We start from the raw sequence: 18,041 nt of genomic DNA, 5'->3' as shown, positions 1-18,041 counted from the left end.
TCTCGCCCTCACAATTGCTCCTTGTTCTCACTCACCTCCTCCACTCTTCCCCCTTTGCTTGCTGCCTTCTCCATCCTCATCCCTGCTTTCATTTCAGACTGCACACCGTACACATGCACATACACACTCACACACATTATCTCGTGCACTCACTCCCTCGTGCGCGCGCTCTCACTCTCTTGCACTTGCTCTCTCCCTCACACTCTCACTCTCGCTCTTGCGCTCTCTCACTCACGCCCCACGCCCCCACACATGGAGATATGCTATATTGGCATAAAGTCAACAATTTTAAAATAGCCCTAAATGGTAGACAATATTGTGCAGCCTTGTTTTTGAATCCATTTAATCTCATTTAATATTTTTCACACCATCAGGTAATATGTAAGTTCTCCCTTGCCCACAGGATAACATCCATTTAGTAATGTTCTAACTCACGTCCCCAATCTTCACATTGAATCTGTGGTTGTATTAACATGAGATGAGTAAACATTAGAAATCAAATCTTCAAAAATTTTTACCTGTTTGATAAGTTATGGCAAACATTTCAGAAATGGAAACTACTTCAACTTTCTTGAGAACGTCAACATATTGCATTCCTGCTGTTTATATATTCTAGAATTTGTGCCTTTTAGTTTTATAGTTTATATTGAAATTATAGATAATGAATAATGAAATTTGTTGTAATTCAGTCCAGGAGGGCATAATTTCTTCATGGAGGATTCATCTTCCATTTCTTTTAATCCTCTTTCTAAATATCTAACTTCTAAATATCCATTTAGAGGGGACATCCATCATTTGTTCTTTAAGCTTAGAACTAGTTTATTGAATTGAGGTTGTGCCACTTTTTGTTAACCCTTTACATATTAATGAAAATGCCATCATTCAAACTGGGGAAACCCACGTCAACATTTCCAGCTTTAAGATTTCTCTGAGTATTATAATAGTAAGCCATGTGTGGAGTTACATACCAGGAGTTAACATCAAATGTAGTCTTCAGATGAATTAGTTTTCAAGGACTAAAAATTTCCATTTCAAACAAGCATGCTGTTTTGGAAAATATAGCGGGTGATCGATTCACAGGGGAATGTAGCACGAACAGGCAAGTTTCTGGTATTGAGACTAGCTCTAATGCAGTGAGGGGTACCTTGGGTTCCAAGAGATCAATTGTGTTAGGGGATACTCTACTCCGAGGTACAGACAGACGTTTCTGTGGCCAGCAGCGAAAAATCAGAATGGTATGTTGCTTCCCTGGTGTCAGGATCAGGGATGTAGTCATAGAGATGTATAGCATGGAAACAGACCCTTCAGTCCAACCCGTTCATGTCAACCAGATATCCCAACCCAATCTAGTACCACCTGCCAGCACCCGGCCCATATCCCTCCAAACCAATCCTATTCATATACCCATCCAAATGCATCTTAAATGTTGCAATTGTACCAGCCTCCACCACATCCTCTGGCAGCTCATTCCATACACGTACCACCCTCTGTGTGGAAAAAGTTGCCCCTTAGGTCTCTTTTATATCTTTACCCTCTCACCTTAAACCTATGCCATCTAACTCTGGACTGTCCAACCCCAGGGAAAAGACATTGTCTATTTATCCTATCCATGCCCCTCATAATTTTGTAAACCTCTATAAGGTCACCCCTCAGCCTCCGACGCTCCAGGGAAAACAGTCCCAGCCTGTTCAGCCTCTCCCTGTAGCTCAGATCCTCCAACCCTGGGAACATCCTTGTAAATCTTTTCTGAACCCTTTCAGGTTTCACAACATCTTTCCGATAGGAAGGAGACCAGAATTGCACGCAATATTCCAACAGTGGCCTAACCAATGTATTGTACAGCTGCAACATAACCTCCCAACTCCTGTACTCCATACTCTGACCAATAAAAGAAAGCATACCAAACGCTGCCTTCACTATCCTAATCTACCTGTGACTCCACTTTCAAGGAGCTATGAACCTGCATTCCAAGGTCTCTTTGTTCAGCAACACTCCCTAGGACCTTACCATTAAGTTTATAAGTCCTGCTAAGATTTGCTTTCCCAAAATGCAGCACCTCGCATTTATCGGAGTTAAACTCCATCTGCCACTTCTCAGGCCATTCGCCCATCTGGTCCAGATCCTGTTGTAATCTGAGATAACCCTCTTCGCTATCCACTACACCTCCAATTTTGGTGTCATCTGCAAACTTACTAACTGTACCTCTTATGTTCACATCCAAATGATTTATGTAAACGACAAAAAGTAGAGGGCCCAGCACCGATTCTTGTGGCACTCCACTGGTCACAGGCCTCCAGTCTGAAAAACAACCCTCCACCAATACCCTCTGTCTTCTACCTTTAAGCCAGTTCTGTATCCAAATGGCTAGTTCTCCCTGTATTCCATGAGATCTAACCTTGCTAACCAGTCCTCCATGGGAAACCTTGAGAGGGTACAGAATATTCTCAATGGGAAGAGGGGCCAGCAAGAGGTCATTGTCCACATGGGAACCAATGACATAGGAAGGGAAAAGGTTGAGATTCTGAAGAGAGATAATTGAGAGTAGTAATATCTGGATTACTCCCGGTGCTACAAGCTAGTGAGGGCAAGATTAGGAGGATAGAGCAGATGAATGCACGGCTGAGGAGCTGGTGTACGGGAGAAGGATTCACATTTTTGGATCATTGGAATCTATTTTGGGGTAGAAGTGACCTGTACAAGAAGAACAGATTGCACCTAAAGTGGAAGGCGACTAACATACTGGCAGGGAGATTTGCTAGAACTGCTCGAGAGGGTTTAAACTAGTAAGTGGGGGGGTGGGGGGGTGGGGGAGGGGAGAAACCCAGGCAGATAGTGTGGAAAGAGATCAATCTGAGACTGGTACAGTTAAGAACAGAAGCGAGTCAAACAGTCAGGGCAGGTAGGGACAAGGTAGGTCTAATAAATTAAACTGTATTTATTTCAATGGAAGGGGCCTAACTTGGAAGGCAGATCAACTCAGGGCATGGTTCGGAACATGGGACTGGGATATCATAGCAATTACAGAAACATGGCTCAGGGATGGGCAGGACTGGCAGCTTAATGTTCCAGGATACAAATACTACAGGAAGGTTAGAAAAGGAGGCAAGAGAGGAGGGGGAATGGCATTTTTGATAAGGGATAGCATTACAACTGTGCTGAGGGAGGATATTCCCAAAAATACATCAAGGGAAGTTATTTGGGTGGAACTGAGAAATAAGAAAGGGATGATCATCTTATTGGGATTGTATTATAGACCCCCCTACAAACTTGTAAGGAAATCTCAGCTATCTGTAAGAATAATAGGGTGGTTATGGTAGGGGAATTTTAACTTTCCGAATATAGACTGGGACTGCCATAGTGTGAAGGGTTTAGATGGAGAGGAATTTGTAATGTGTGTACAAGAAAATTTTTGATTCAGTATGTCGATGTACATATTAGAGAAGGTGTAAAGCTTGACCTACTCTTGGGAAATAAGGCAGGGCAAATGACTCAGGTGTCAGTGGGGGAGCACTTTGGGGCCAGCGACCATAATTATATTAGTTTTAAAATAGTGATGAAAAAGGATAGACCAGATCTAAAAGTTGAAGTTCTAAATTGGAGAAAGCCCAATTTTGGCGGTATTAGTCAAGAACTTTCAAAAGCTGATCGGTGGCAGATTTTCGCAGGTAAAGGGACGGCTGGAAAATGGGAAGCCTTCAGAAATGAGATAACGGGAATCCGGAGAAAACATATTCCTGTCAGGGTGAAAGGAAAGGCTGGTAGGTGTAGGGAATGCTGGATGACTAAAAAAATTGAGACTTTGGTTGAGGTATCAGAAAAGATTTATAAGGATGTTGCCAGGGTTGGAGGATTTGAGCTATAGGGAGAGACTGAACAGGTTGGGACTGTTTTCCTTGGAGTGTCGGAGGCTGAGGGGGTGACCTTATAGAGGTTTACAAAATCATGAGAGCCATGGATAGGATAAATAGGCAAAAATCTTTTCCTTAGGGTCAGGGAGTCCAGAACTAAATGGCATAGGTATAGGGTGAGAGGGTAAAGATATAAAAGAGAGCTAAGGGGCAACTTTTTCACACAGAGGGTGGTACGTGTATGGAATGAGCTACCAGAGGATGTGGTGGAGGTTGGTACAATTGCAACATTTAAAAGGCTTTGGATGGGCATATAAATTGAAAGGTTTTAGAGGGATATGGGCCGGGTGCTGGCAGATGGGACTAGATCGGGTTGGGATATCTGGTCGGCATGAACGGGTTGGATCGAAGGGTCTGTTTCCATGCTGTACATCTCTATGACTCTAAATAGCAAGATCAAAGTAAGACTTAGTTCCAGCTCAGTTTAATGCTATATACTGTTCCTTACTCTGATATTAGAGTTAGAAATTTGTATGCAAATGATCATATTGAATGCAGTCAGTGTAAGTTTGGCAAAGAATAGTTATACGTTCATGTGTGGTGGTGCTTTGAAAGGAAAGTTTATAGGATGACAATGCAGGGAGTTTCTGTCACGGATATTCATATTAGATTTTACATTAGAAAAGTTGGCAAGAACTGTGCAGATGTGGTACTGCTTTCTCTACTAGTTATACAGGATTTTTAATTTTGAAAGCATAGTTTACATTCACACCAGCAGTAAACTGTTCTGATTGTTGTAATGATGTGGAGGAGCCGGTGTTGGACTGGGATTGACAAAGTTAAAAATCACACAACATCAAGTTATAGCCCAACAGGTTTATTTGGAAGCACTAGCTTTGAGTGCTGCTCCTTCATCAGGTAGCTAGTGGCGTAGGATCATATGACATAGAATTTATAGCAAATGATCATTAGTGTCATACAACTGATGCGATGTATTGAACAAATGTAGATTGCTGTTAAGTCTTTGATCTTTTAGAGTGGATTACAGGTTTTGATTCATTAATATGTAAATTTCAGGTCGTCTTTCGAGTCACATTCCCGGAATAACTTAAGGTTTTATAAAAAGAAGTCCCATCTCAGTTCAGACAATGCATTAAGGATGTGAGTTTAGAGTCTGTATGTATTCCAATCTTGAGTCAGATGGGTTTTATTTCCATCGTGGAAATTTGTAAAATGTCACATAGATTATAAAAAGTATTGATGCCTACAGATTGTGTGCTTTTTGAACACAACAGAATGTATTTAAAATACATTTCTGCAAATGCAAATTCACCCCATAGACTTGTGTGTATGTGTGTAATGGAGAGAGTGTGTGTCTGCCTGTGTGGGAGGGAGTGTTCGTGTGTGTTTGTGTGCATGTGTGATACTGTGTGCGCATGGTTGTGTGTGGGGGGAGGGTGCCTGTGTGCATGACAGCACACGTATGGAAAGAACACTACCTGCATGTTCCCTCCCAAAATATATCTTCTGGACATCAGTCATCAGAAAAGATGCACAGATTGTGATAGCAGTGTGTTATCGCTGAATGCAGACAAACATCTGACAGAGAATATGAAACCGATTCTGGGTGATGATGTCTTAGCATGGATTGAAAGCGTAGTGTTTAGATTATTAGTTATCTATGCAAAAGAATCAGGTGAGATAGTCACAGCTTTGCCTCTGAATCAGAACGACATGTGCAGGATAAATTTAGAATGGCATCATGGTCAGCACAGATATGATGGCCCAAAGAGCCTGTTCCTGTGCTGTACTTTTGAGTTCTTGTCCAGGGGTTTGAGTGCAGAAACCAGAGCCGGTACGTCAGTATCAGACTGAGGTTTTCTTCCAGACAGATCCATCTGTGTGACAAAGTCAGTTGACCTCAAACATCGAGGAGAAAGTGAGGTCTGCAGATGCTGGAGATCAGAGCTGAAAATGTGTTGCTGGAAAAGCGCAGCAGGTCAGGCAGCATCCAGGGAACAGGAGAATCGACGTTTCGGGCATAAGCCCTTCTTCAGGAATGAGGCTTCGGATTTGTTGTAGGTACTGGTTGGGTCCAAGTTTTGTTGGTCGGAACGTAGTCCGGAGTCCGTGCGGGATAAGTCGGTTCCGTAGGCAGGTGCTGAGGAAGGAGATGTGGCTGTGGTAGCGAGTCTGTTTGAGAATGTGGCTGAAGAGGAGATGACCTGGGGGGGTGCAGTGAGAGAGGGACTCACTGAAATCTTTGTAGAGGGAGGAAGAGAGCTTCTTCAAGGAAGGCATCTTTGTAAGAGGATTTGCAGTAGGTTGAAATCCTGAAGAAGGGCTTATGCCCGAAACATCGATTCTCCTGTTCCCTGGATGCTGCATGACCTGCTGCGCTTTTCCAGCAACACATTTTCAGCTCTGACCTCAATCATCAACTAATTAATGTACTCCGAATTCTTTTCAGATCTGTAACTCTGTTAGTTTAGCTGCCTTTATCACTCTACCTCCCACTCAGTTAGTAGCAATAAACATCATCTGATCATGGTAATTTCTGCTTTTATCCATGTCGAATAAAGCTCTCCATTATTCAGGCTGCCTATTTGCCTTGTCCAGCAGCAGACTCGCTTCACAATGAGATCTCTCTTTAATCTTTCTTTCAGATGTCTGTTAGAAATCCCCTCTACTGTATGTGAACTTTTCTTCCAAAATGTATCTTTTGTGACAGTACTGAATCTGTGTTTTCTACTTCTCCACTCTTGTATCCCCTACTGCCAACTTATGGCTTTCACTTCTTGTGCTTTATCTGGAACATTTAGCCATTTAAAAAAAAATTCCCATTGATTTGCCTGCATATTCCACTATCGTGGTCACCCTCTGATCTTCCCCTGGCTCTTAAATGAACTGTGAACCCATTTTGGGCCAGCAATGTACACTTGAGATTATGCTTTCATGTTCTGCAATGGTACATATTCCTTGAGCTCTTGAATTCTGCTCCTTTGTTTGAGAGTTGTAGAACTCATTGATACTTCATCATCAGTACCTTCTCCTGTGTTCTCAGAGTTGTAACTTATTTGCAATTACAGTATGATTCCCATGTTGTATGAGGAAAGTTTTTCTGGCATGTAGCTTTTCCTGGCCCTGTTATAGTGAATCTGAAGTCTCCCTTGGATGGACTGATGTGTGTCAAAGCTCTCTTATTTTTTTCCTGATCACTGAGCATAAATTCAGGAAATGAAATCTGTTCTTGTGGTGTATAATGCATTTAGATGCAACAAAAGGTGCAAATCAAAATCGAGCTGATCCTTATTCCTCTGGATCATCATTGTAGTACCAGACAGTTTTAGGTTCAAGCCATACACTAACTTACAGTTTGGCTGATTTGCCAGCAATCATGAGTCTTTTATTCTCTGTATTATGGCAGAATTCCCATCATGTCTTCCAATGGGAGCTGGAAATGATTGTCTTCCTAAAATGATTCTTAGAGCAGTAGCCATTTGTTCAGAGAGTCATTACCATGAAATTGAATACCTTTCAAAATTAAAGTCTGCCCATGTGTGAAATTTGTGTGCGATCTAACAGTTTAAATGGCAACACAAACTCTAGAGTTTCAAGTATGAACTTCTTTAGCCTTTTATATAATCCCTCAAACTTCTCGTTGCATTCTTCCATGGATTGATTGTCTATCATAATCAATTCATCAAGTATTGACCACAATTCAAAGACTCCCAATAAGTCATCCTTTTTATAAAATTTATCAATAAACAGTTTTAAAATCTGCAATCCCACCTCAAGTGTCCCAAGTCAGTTACTTACAGTTCTGAAAGAATTTTCTTTCTAAAGTTATTCTTTCGTGGTTAGGACAAAGACCTTTGCTGCTTCTTTATTCGAGAAGTGATCCAAGTCCTTAACTGCACTTCATTCTTCCATTGCTCAAAAAGCTCCAATCCTGAAAACTCTGGTGGGTGATTATAGTTTGTAACCCGTGACATGATTTAGTAATTTCATTGGAAAATGCTACCGAGAGCTTTACTCAGATCAGAAACCGGTTGCCTTCTACTTTCATTATCTTCCCACTTGAAGAGATCAGGTCCGTCTTCTGTCACTGTGGTGAACAGACTGATTTCCATATGTTGAATTAGGCAGTAGATGATGTTTTGGAGATTTGCAAGTTTATTATAAGTCTGTAGTTTATTACAAATACCAGTTTCCTACTTTCCTTCTGGACCCTTTTTCAGTGTCTCGTAAGGGAAAAATCCTGTCCTTTTTTTTTGCTTTTACAACTTTTTGACAAACATTGGGGGATTGCACCAATTCTTTTTTTCATTTATGGGATGTTGGCATCCTTGGCTAGGCCAGCATTTTTTGCTCAAACATAACTGTAAACTGGGCAGTTAATAATCAACTGCATTGCTTTGGGTCTGGAGTCAGAATAGGCCAGACTAAGGATGGCAGATTTCCTTCCCTGAAGGATATTACTGGACTTAATGGGTTTTAAAACAATTCACAGTCATTGCATGTTCACTATTATGCTAATCTTTCAATTCCTGATTTTTATTGAATTCAAATTTTATCATCTGCCATGGCGGGATTTGAACTCCTGTCACTGGAGCCTTGTCGTGTGGTTTCCTAGTCCAATAATATACCATTATGCCATTACCTCCTGGAGAAACCCAGCTGTTTCTTCCCCCATATATCTGGAAGAGCTATCACACACAACCAAACATCCTTGTTCAGTTTAAATGACGATCCTATTAAGGGGAGAACCCACCCTTTTGAGTAGAAAATTCAGTGAGCCATGGAGTGCTCATGAAACTGTGCCATCAGCAATGATTGGTGAAAGTGCATGTAAATGATTAGATGGTCACTTTAGTGATTATTTTCTGTTCTGTCACAGTTTTCCATCCCATTCTCATTCTCATGTCTCCGTACTTCGGTGTCTGCATTCCTCTGAGGAAACTCAGCAAACTTCAATCATTTTCCTCATCAGTGCTTTTCAGTCCCTCAGCTTTTAGGTTAACAACTTCAGACTTTAGCAGTGTCTCACATTATTTTCTTTGACAGAAGGTGTGGGCAGTGCAGGACAGATGTATTATTGCACTGGGGGTTGGGGAACTGATGAATGCTTTTGTAGACCTCCCCAACCTATCAAAACGCTGCAACGTTTGTTTCAACCTGTTTTGTGTCTTCTGCCAGACTCTGGGGCCTTGGAAATTGCTTTGTCTTCCTGATTTTTTTTCATACTTTCCTTCCTACTTGTCCCCCTTTGGCCTATTAATGTACATACTCTGTTTCTTGGAAGATTCTTCTGTCCCTTGTTATTCCTTTGTTTATCTCTCAGCAATATCACTATTCCATTTAATTGCCCCCCACACTCTAACCAGACATTTTTTTGTTTTTTTTAGATTAGATTACCTACAGTGTGGAAACAGGCCCTTCGGCCCAACAAGTCCACACCGACCCGCCGAAGCGCAACCCACCCATACCCCTACATTTACCCCTTACCTAACACTACAGGCAATTTAGCATGGCCAATTCACCTGCCCAGCACATCTTTGGACTGTGGGAGGAAACCGGAGCACCCGGAGGAAACCCACGCAGACACGGGGAGAATGTGAAAACTCCACACAGTCAGTTGCCTGAGGCGGGATTTGAACCCAGGTCTCTGGTGCTGTGAGGCAGCAGTGCTATCCACTGTGCCACCGTGCCGCCCTAAGAATTTCAGAATTCTTTCATTGTGTTTTGTTTTATTTTATTTTAATTTGGTTTTCCTGTTATGCAAAAAAAGCCTGTTTATCTTTAATAATTTCCAATCACAAGGAAGGATATTAAAATCTGGCATATTGATGTTACTGATGCGTGATGTGCTGAATATATTTCTGTTTTTCTACTTTGGCTTACAGATTTCCAGTAACTGCAAACTTTTTGCTTTTCGTTTTGTCGTTGATGCAAACCTATGAATCAGTCTTTACAGTAGTTGTGAATTTGCCAAGTTTAAGATTATGTTAAATTTGACTGAAAGGTAGCACTACAGTTAGAAAGTTGGAGATTCAAGTTTCAATCTGTAGACTTCAGCTTGTAATCTAGGCCGACAGCTCAGTACGAAGTGAGTTCTGCATAGTCAATCAAAGATACTGTATTTTAGATTAAGTTGAGGTCCTTTCCTTTGTCACAGCTGGAGGTAAAAGGTCCATAGTGGGATCTGAATAACAGGGACATTCTCTGCAGTGCCTTGGCCAATGTCAAGCAGGATCTTTGAAGCTACCTTATTACTATTTGTGGGAATTTACATGCAAAATTGCCCACTGGATAGATTGCAGTGATTACTTTTGGGGGGAGAAAAAGGTTATGATAAAATTCTTAAGGATGCTATAAGGTACTGCATAAATGTAAAGTTTTTTTTTACTTTTCATCTGTTAGGGATGGATGATTAAATGTTACAGAATTCTAATCACATGAATTGGTGGCCTCTTAATTTTGGAAGTTTCCTTATACCAACTTTCCAATCAAGCCTGACATTTCCCTCTGGAGATTCATTGAAGAATGCAATGAAACATTGAGAAGGCTAAAGTCATAATCTATAACTCCAGCCAGAAACTTTGGCCCTTAGTCACTGATTCTAAACACCTTTCTGATCACTAGTCTGAACTAAACATATTGCAATCAATCAGTGTTCTATTTAATAGCAAACTTAGCGTTAGACAGCAACCGCTTTCCATCACCAAGGTCCTGCCTTCCTTCCTTCCTCCTTAGTCATATCCATATCTCCTCCCAGATCTTAGTCCAATGCTGCTAAAATCCTCACCCTTGGTTTGTTTAGCACTACACCCAACTGTTCCAGTACTCTTCTTTGCAAGCCTCCGGTCCTGCATCCTCCATAGAGTTCATATTAGCAGAGAAACATGGGACTTAAGAGCAAGAGGCAGCCATTTGGCTCTTTGAGCCTGCTCCACCATTCAATAAGATCATGGCTGATCTGGTTTGTGGTCTTGGCTTCGCTTTCCTGTCTGTACCCCAGGATCCTTGACTCCATTGTCATTTAAAAATCTACATGAATAAATTTGATCTCTTTATCTCTGGGAGGAAAAAAAATTCTCCTCATCTGTGTTAATGGGGAGACTCTTAACTTCAAATACCTTCCTTAGTTTTAGTCTCCCAACAATAGGAAACACCATCTAGGAACCCACACTACCTAATCTCCTCGATCTTTTATGTTTCATTGAAATTACCTTTTGTTCTTCTACTCTCCAGTGAATATCAATCCAACATTTTCAACGGTTCTTCATAAGTCTTTTATCCCGACAGTGAGTTCAGTAAATCTTCTCTGAACTGCTTCTAAAGTAATTATATCCCTTTTCAAATAAGGGGACCAAAGCTGTACATAGTACTCCAGGTGTAGTCTTGACATCAACCTGTACAGCTGCAGTAAAATATCCCAACATTTATGTTCCATTCATCGAGGAATAAATGACATTCCATTTGTCCACCAGATGCAAAAAGCTCTGCTGGCCTTATTCTGACTTGTATGAAGTCCCATTCAAATCACATGGTAGATTTAAAATTCTCTCCATTATGGTTAAATTTCTCCACCCCTTCCCTGATTCGGTAATTTCTCGCAGCCTTATGATGTTACCAATTCTGTCTTGCATACTGGATTTCCCAAGCTTTCAGCTTTTGAGGTCGTAGGCTCTCAAATTCACTCCTTTAAATATATCTACTTCTCTGTTAAAATACACCTAGTGTTTGACCACCTTTGAATGAGGCTATTTGCGTATGGCTTGTAGAGGCCAAGAATGTTGAAAAATAAATCAACTGTTTAGTTAATAACTGAATGGAAAACATGGCAATATAGTTCAGCTTAATATGTTTATTGTAACAAGTATATTAAAAGCTCTTTTGACTAAACATTATTTTCGTAGTTAACTTGTACTTCAACCTACCTTTAATGCAATGGAAACAAAATTACTATTAAGTGTATGTCATACTGTCTTTTAAGCAGACGTAATGGCTCAGTGGTTAGTACTGCTGCCTCTCAGCACCAGGGATGAAAATGTATTGCTGGAAAAGCGCAGCAGGTCAGGCAGCATCCAGGGAACAGGAGAATCGACGTTTCGGGCATAAGCCCTTCTTCTGATCTCCAGCATCTGCAGACCTCACTTTCTCCTCTCAGCACCAGGGACCCAGGTTTGATTCCAGCTTTGGGCGACTGTCTCTGTGGAGTTTGCACATTCTCACCGTGTCTGCGTGGGTTTCTTCTGGGTGCTCCTGTTTGCTCCCACAGTCCAAAGATATGCAAATTAGGTGAATTGGCCATGCTAAATTGCCCATTGTGTTCAGGGATTTGTAGTTTTAGGTGTATTAGTCAGGGGAAATGTGGAGTAATAGGTAAAATCAAGGACTGCAGATGCTGGAAACCAGATTCTAGATTAGAGTGGTGCTGGAAAAGCACAGCAGGTCAGGCAGCATCCGAGGAGGAGGAAGATCGACGTTTCGGACAAAAGCCCTTCATCAGGAATCTGAGTAATAGGGTATGGGAATGGGTCTGGGTGGGATACACTTTGGAGGGTCGGTGTGAACTTGTTGGGCCCAAATGGCCGGTTTTCACACAGCCAGGATTCTATAATTCTAAATAATTATTGACTAGTTACTTCTGATATTTTGTTTTATCATTCCCAGCCTGAAAATTTTGAATTCCAGAACTTTTTAACTGTGTGACTTTTCATGAAGACTTCTCCCTCTATCTGAAGTGATGCAAATTACCTACCTCTCTTTTAACTTCTCTTAAATTTCATCTTTCAAATCTGTAAGTAAGCTCCCATATGTATCCCGATATGGTGAAGCATAGAAACCTTCAACCTTAAACTCTGGTAGGTTGCCTATGTAATTTTCAGGGATATCTTCGAAACACTTCCATTTCAAAGTGCATCTCCATGGTAACATGAATGACATGATCCTCGTACCCAGGTAAAAATACTGATTAGCTAACCTGGGGACCTCAGCCCTTTACATTTTGGATGTAAATTGACAGTTTAAAATACATTTGTTTACAATATAATATTTCCACACTTTTTGGGACCTTGGAGACTGTCCATCTATGAGTACACAGCATGATGTTACCAAGAGGAAACATTTTATAACTTTTTCTAAGTAAAACATCTGGGTCCCTTTAATCTGTAACAATCTAACCACCCAGGCTTACTGGCTGGCAGACCTCAGAACAGACCACATGACCTCTTTCACTTTACCTTAAAGATAAAATCCCTGGTGGGTTTTGTGATTCTATGTACCATTTACAGAATTGGTAACTATGCAAAGATCCATTTTAACATTATTTGCTGTTGAGTGGATGTCCAGTGATGCACAGTGCTGTAGTAAATTAGTTCCTGAATTGATGTCTGTTTATTCAGCCCTAAAGTGCGAAGGGAATTTGTGTAATAATTACTGAAGTAGGTGATTTAAAATAATTGGAAGGGAGGATATAAGAAAGAATTGCTTGTGTTAATCAAGGAATTTTAAACGTTCTGATTCATTTATGGGTATAAATGTGTAATTTCTATTGTTTTCTTCTTTGAGATGCGTGGACTTGAAATACAGAGTGATAATTACCAGCAAAGTGTCAAAGTTGATGTAGGTAAAAGATACCTGCCTGCTACACACTCCACACAAGCCCAAGCAGCTTGTGTTCACATAATTTGATGGGTTCCCATGGTTATTATTCAAAAATACTCAGCTGACTACTTGTGCTAAATTTTATTCCTCCTTTTAATTTCTCTTTGTTACCTATAAACTAAAAGTTGCTATGAACTAAGGGGAGAGCAAAGGGAAGGAAATTAACAATGGCCTTTATTAGCTTTATGTCGTTTGTTGTCACTGTCAAGTGCGTGGCTGTGAATGTAGCTATGCAACTTTCCTCCTGGTTGGACAATTAGTTCTTTTCTGGAAAAAACAATAATTTGGTAAATTCCAAAAACTAAATTTTGGTTTAAGTGGAGCCTTGGTTTTATGGTTTGATTGGCCTTATCCAGTACAAGACTCTACTCGTGACTGTGGTCACGTTTATATATGATTGTGGGATTCAAAGAGCTAATGTGTATCAGCCCTGATCTAGCTGCATGCCAGAATAGGTTTGAGGGACAGAATGATCGACTTCTGCTCCAAGTCTATATGATCAAAAACTTGAGACAGGCAAGTAATTGTCAATTTACTTTCCAAACAGATAAGTGTGGGTTTCCACATTTGAGAAAAAAATGAGGAGGCCACCTATTACTTGGAAAATAAGATTCTAAGTGGGATAGAGGAGTAAGGTAGTGCTAATACACAGATCATAGACTCCCCGGTGTGAAAGCAGGCCATTCAGCCAATTGAATCCACACTGACCTTCCAAAGAGTAACCCACCCAGACCCAACCCCCCAAACCCCGCCCCCTGCCCCGTTTAAGAGCACACCTGAAAGAATGCAATTTTCACAGTGCAGGGTTTCCTGGACATAATTTAAAGTAGGAAAAGAGGTCATCTCTATGCTTTGAAGAACCAAAGAGATTACTATATGGATGAAGATTTGCCTGCTGAGCTGGAAGGTCTGTTTTCAGACATTTCGTCACCATACTAGGTAACATCTTCAGTGACCTCCGAATGAAGCAGTGGTGGTGTAGCTCACTTTCTATTTATATGTTGAGTTTCCTAGGGTGGTTGATGTCATTTCCTGTGGTGACGTCATTTCCTATGGTGATGTGATTTTGTGTTCTTCTCAGGGAGTGGTAAATGGGATCCAAGTTAATGTTTGCTCATAGAGTTTTGGTTGGAATGCCATGCTTCTAGGAATTCTCGTGTATGTCCCTGTTTGGCTTGTCCTAGGATGGATGTGTTGTCCCAGTTGAAATGATGTCCTTCCTCATCTATATTTTGTTAAGTCTGCTTCCTGATTGCCCTTAGCTAAAGTGTAGAGGACATGACAATGTAAAGATACTAGTGAGAATGGGTCATGTTGTTTTGTGGCTAGTTGGTGTTCATGTATCCTCTAGGCTACTTTTCTGCCTGTTTATCCAATGTAGTGTTTGTTACAGTTCTTGCATGGTACTTTGTAAATGACCTTAGTTTTGCTTGTTGTCTGTATAGAGTCTTTCAAGTTCATTAGCTGCTGTTTTAGTGTGTTGGTGGGTTTGTGGGCTACCATGATGCCATGGGGTCTGAGTAGTATGGCAGTCATTTCCGAGATGTCTTAGATGTAGGGAAGTGTGACTAGAGTTTATGGATGTGATTTGTCTGCTTGTTCGGGTTTGTTGTTCAGTTGCCCAAACAAGTAAACAAAACATGTCCAGAAACCCCAGCTACTCTCCCCTATATCTCGGAAATGACTCCAGACTACTCGGACCCCTTGGCATCATGGTAGCCCATGAGAAGAAATCCCATCCACTGGAAGTTACCAGCTAATGAGAAGCCAAATGCACTGTATCGCTCAGCAGTGCCACCTGGGCGGTACAAAGTTAAAAATCACACAACACCAGGTTATAGTCCAACAGGTTTAATTGGAAGCACACTAGCTTTCGGAGCCAGTGTGCTTCCAATAACACAAAGCTAGTGTGCTTCCAATTAAACCTGTTGGACTATAACCTGGTGTTGTGTGATTTTTAACTTTGTACACCCCAGTCCAACACCGGCATCTCCAAATCATGACCTGGGAGGTAGTTTCTGTTGCTGCAAATGCATTCACCCATGGCCTGGAAATGCTTAGGGCCTCAGGCTGTAGGTGCGTGTTTGGAGAAGAAAGGTCACAGGGGAAGGGATTGGTGGAATGGCAGAGTTACCAGACTTGAGTTTTTTTTCTGTTTTTACTTTCAAACTGTGGCCCAGTAGATTTATATAAACGTACATTTCTCACATTTAAACTCTTGCTCTATTTTGGCACACAATTAATGTGAACTGCGTGCTTTGAAGGCAGACTGTCTTGAATGCTGTGAACCAGTTGTGATACCTCTTTCTCTGTCCAATTTCAATCAGTTTAACTTTTCTTAGGAAAATACCACACATGAAAGGAAGGTAGGTCTTTTAGGTACTTCACTGTACAGCAGTACAATACGATCATTGTTGTCATATTGAAACAACTCCTGGCTGAACTTGTCTCAAAACAGACTAGAAAAATTGATAAATGATTAAGACTTATTTAATTGTGCTACTTTGTTGCATTTTGGAGCCCACGGCACACTATGCAGGTGCCACTCATTGGCAAAGATTTGAACTATTTATTTTAAACTCCCTTCAAGGACACTACTGGAACAATTATTAAATTTTCACAAAGCAATATTCTCTTAACCAGAGCATGTCCAAGTACCCTGAATACTCAGGTTCTTAGATTTCCAACACCAATATATACTTTACTATAGTGATCTCTGATCTCTGTGGAGGTGGACCTGCTGAAGAAAGATGTTAGATTAAGTAATACTGACATTGATCTTCATTTTCCATGAAAGATATTTGATTTACAGAAACGAAACCAATTTTTTTATTATTGTTTGACTGAATGTTATTTGGAGCTGCATTTATGGTGTTTTTATTGTGCTAGAAATCCCAGTGTTGTAGCCTTTGATCAGAAAAGTGTGTGAATTTAATTCTGAGGAAAGGCTTCTACACACAGGTAAAGGTCAATCATCCACCTTATAGCTGCACATAACTTGGAGATGACGAAGGATAGGGATCCAAATTCTCCACCCTCATTTCACCCCGTCCCTTCCCCAATCTAGGACGATGGCCATTTTCACTTTGTATGTCAAGGTTATGCTACTTTCATTGAAGAGTGAGATGAGCACTGTAGTTGTTAATCCAACATTTTTAAAATTGCAAAACTGACCTTATTTCAGTACCATCAGTTCTTGTCCCACTTGCATCGAATTTGTTCTGCAGCCATTTGATCCAAAACAGTTGATGTTTTTTCCCCAAGCTTATCGTTCATTACAGAAAACTGTCCTATGAATGTAGTTGGGATTTATGAACATTTCTCTCATGTGTATGCCAGTTAAAGAAAAGATAGTGCTAATTATATTTTATGACAATTACACTAAGATTTACTTTGGCATACACAGTACTAGTGAATCATGGCTTTATTAAATTATGAAATGCAACTTGCTGTGTTTGTCTGTCTGGAATGTTTAAAATAATCATCTGTAATGTCCAAACTTTATTGATAAAGCTTTTGATCAAATTTGCTTTTTAGCTGATTAAATTTCTTTTAGAAATTGTTCTCAATAATGACTGTGATGCTTTTAAAAAAAACTTAAGTGTGGCTTTGTTCACCGTCACTGTTTTATTCCTTTTTCAAGTTGCAATTGAAGAATTTCTGTTCAGTACTGTGAACTTTCTATGTGTGTGCTGTGAATATGTACCCTAAATTTCTTCTCCCTTCCATTCTGCCCTTGTTTCTTCACAGTCATTGTATACAGCAGATTCTAGAAAGTGTAAATCATTGTCACCTTAATGGCATAGTTCACAGGGACCTGAAGGTCAGTATTTACCCATGAACTGCAAGCAGAAATACGTTAATAGGGTTGGGAAAACAATCTTAAAGATCGCCCTTGCCTCAGCATATTCTGCATGGTGCCTTTTACCTACTTGCGAGTCCACATGTCTGCAATGCATCATGGCTGAAGAAAATCAATGGGGCAAAGTCTTTCTCTTGTTTTAAGGTTCAGGACAATGAACATTTATTAACTTGTTTGAATTATGATGGTGAAGGGTGTGGGGTGTGTAAATATGTAGCAATTTTAAAAAAAGGTTTGCTAATGATGCATTGCTGCGTGTGAATGAACACCACTTCTGTTCTGAGACTTGGACTGTGATAGCAATTATTTATACAACTGGGCACACGTTACTCCAATGGAATACGTATAGGCGGTCATTAAAAATTAGGAATAATAAAATGTTTAAAATGTCCAACACTCTTAACCTAAATTAATAGCTCTTTCTTGCCTTCATTGTTTACAAACTACATTATTTAACAAAAGTATTATTGAAAAATGAAGAAGTGAGAATGACTAATATCAATTTGACAATCACTTATTTTCCAAAGGTAGTGTCATGGTAACCATTATGTTTACCAAGCTAAATGCTACCTGCTTAAAAAAAACTAAGTGATTACCTGCTGCTGTTTTCTTATTGGCTGATTTACATCTTTATGGTGACCACTGAGTGTCTAGTCAGC

At 40.4% G+C, this 18,041-nt stretch overlaps 1 protein-coding gene across 37 annotated transcripts in view; it reads left to right on the top strand.

Annotated features, from left to right (window-relative positions):
* The window catches only part of LOC122553361 (calcium/calmodulin-dependent protein kinase type II subunit delta), a 336,637-nt gene that overhangs the window by 233,783 nt on the left and 84,813 nt on the right, over nucleotides 1–18,041 (top strand). For 22 of the 37 annotated variants that reach the window (XM_043697192.2, XM_087984916.1, XM_043697014.2 and 19 more), the window contains exon 6: nucleotides 17,271–17,343. The exons of the other annotated variants lie outside the window; for them this stretch is intronic. In XM_043697192.2, the coding sequence (XP_043553127.1) occupies nucleotides 17,271–17,343 (73 nt within the window). The remainder of the gene's footprint in view (nucleotides 1–17,270; nucleotides 17,344–18,041) is intronic. 37 annotated transcript variants of the gene reach the window in all.

This window comes from Chiloscyllium plagiosum, unplaced genomic scaffold (genome assembly GCF_037043375.1).
Source record: "Chiloscyllium plagiosum isolate Xiang-an unplaced genomic scaffold, Cpla_swu_hap1 HiC_scaffold_1, whole genome shotgun sequence".
In the NCBI taxonomy this organism is placed as follows: domain Eukaryota; kingdom Metazoa; phylum Chordata; class Chondrichthyes; order Orectolobiformes; family Hemiscylliidae; genus Chiloscyllium; species Chiloscyllium plagiosum.
Note: the sequence above shows the minus strand (reverse complement) of the source record. Positions and strands in the feature narration are given on the sequence as shown.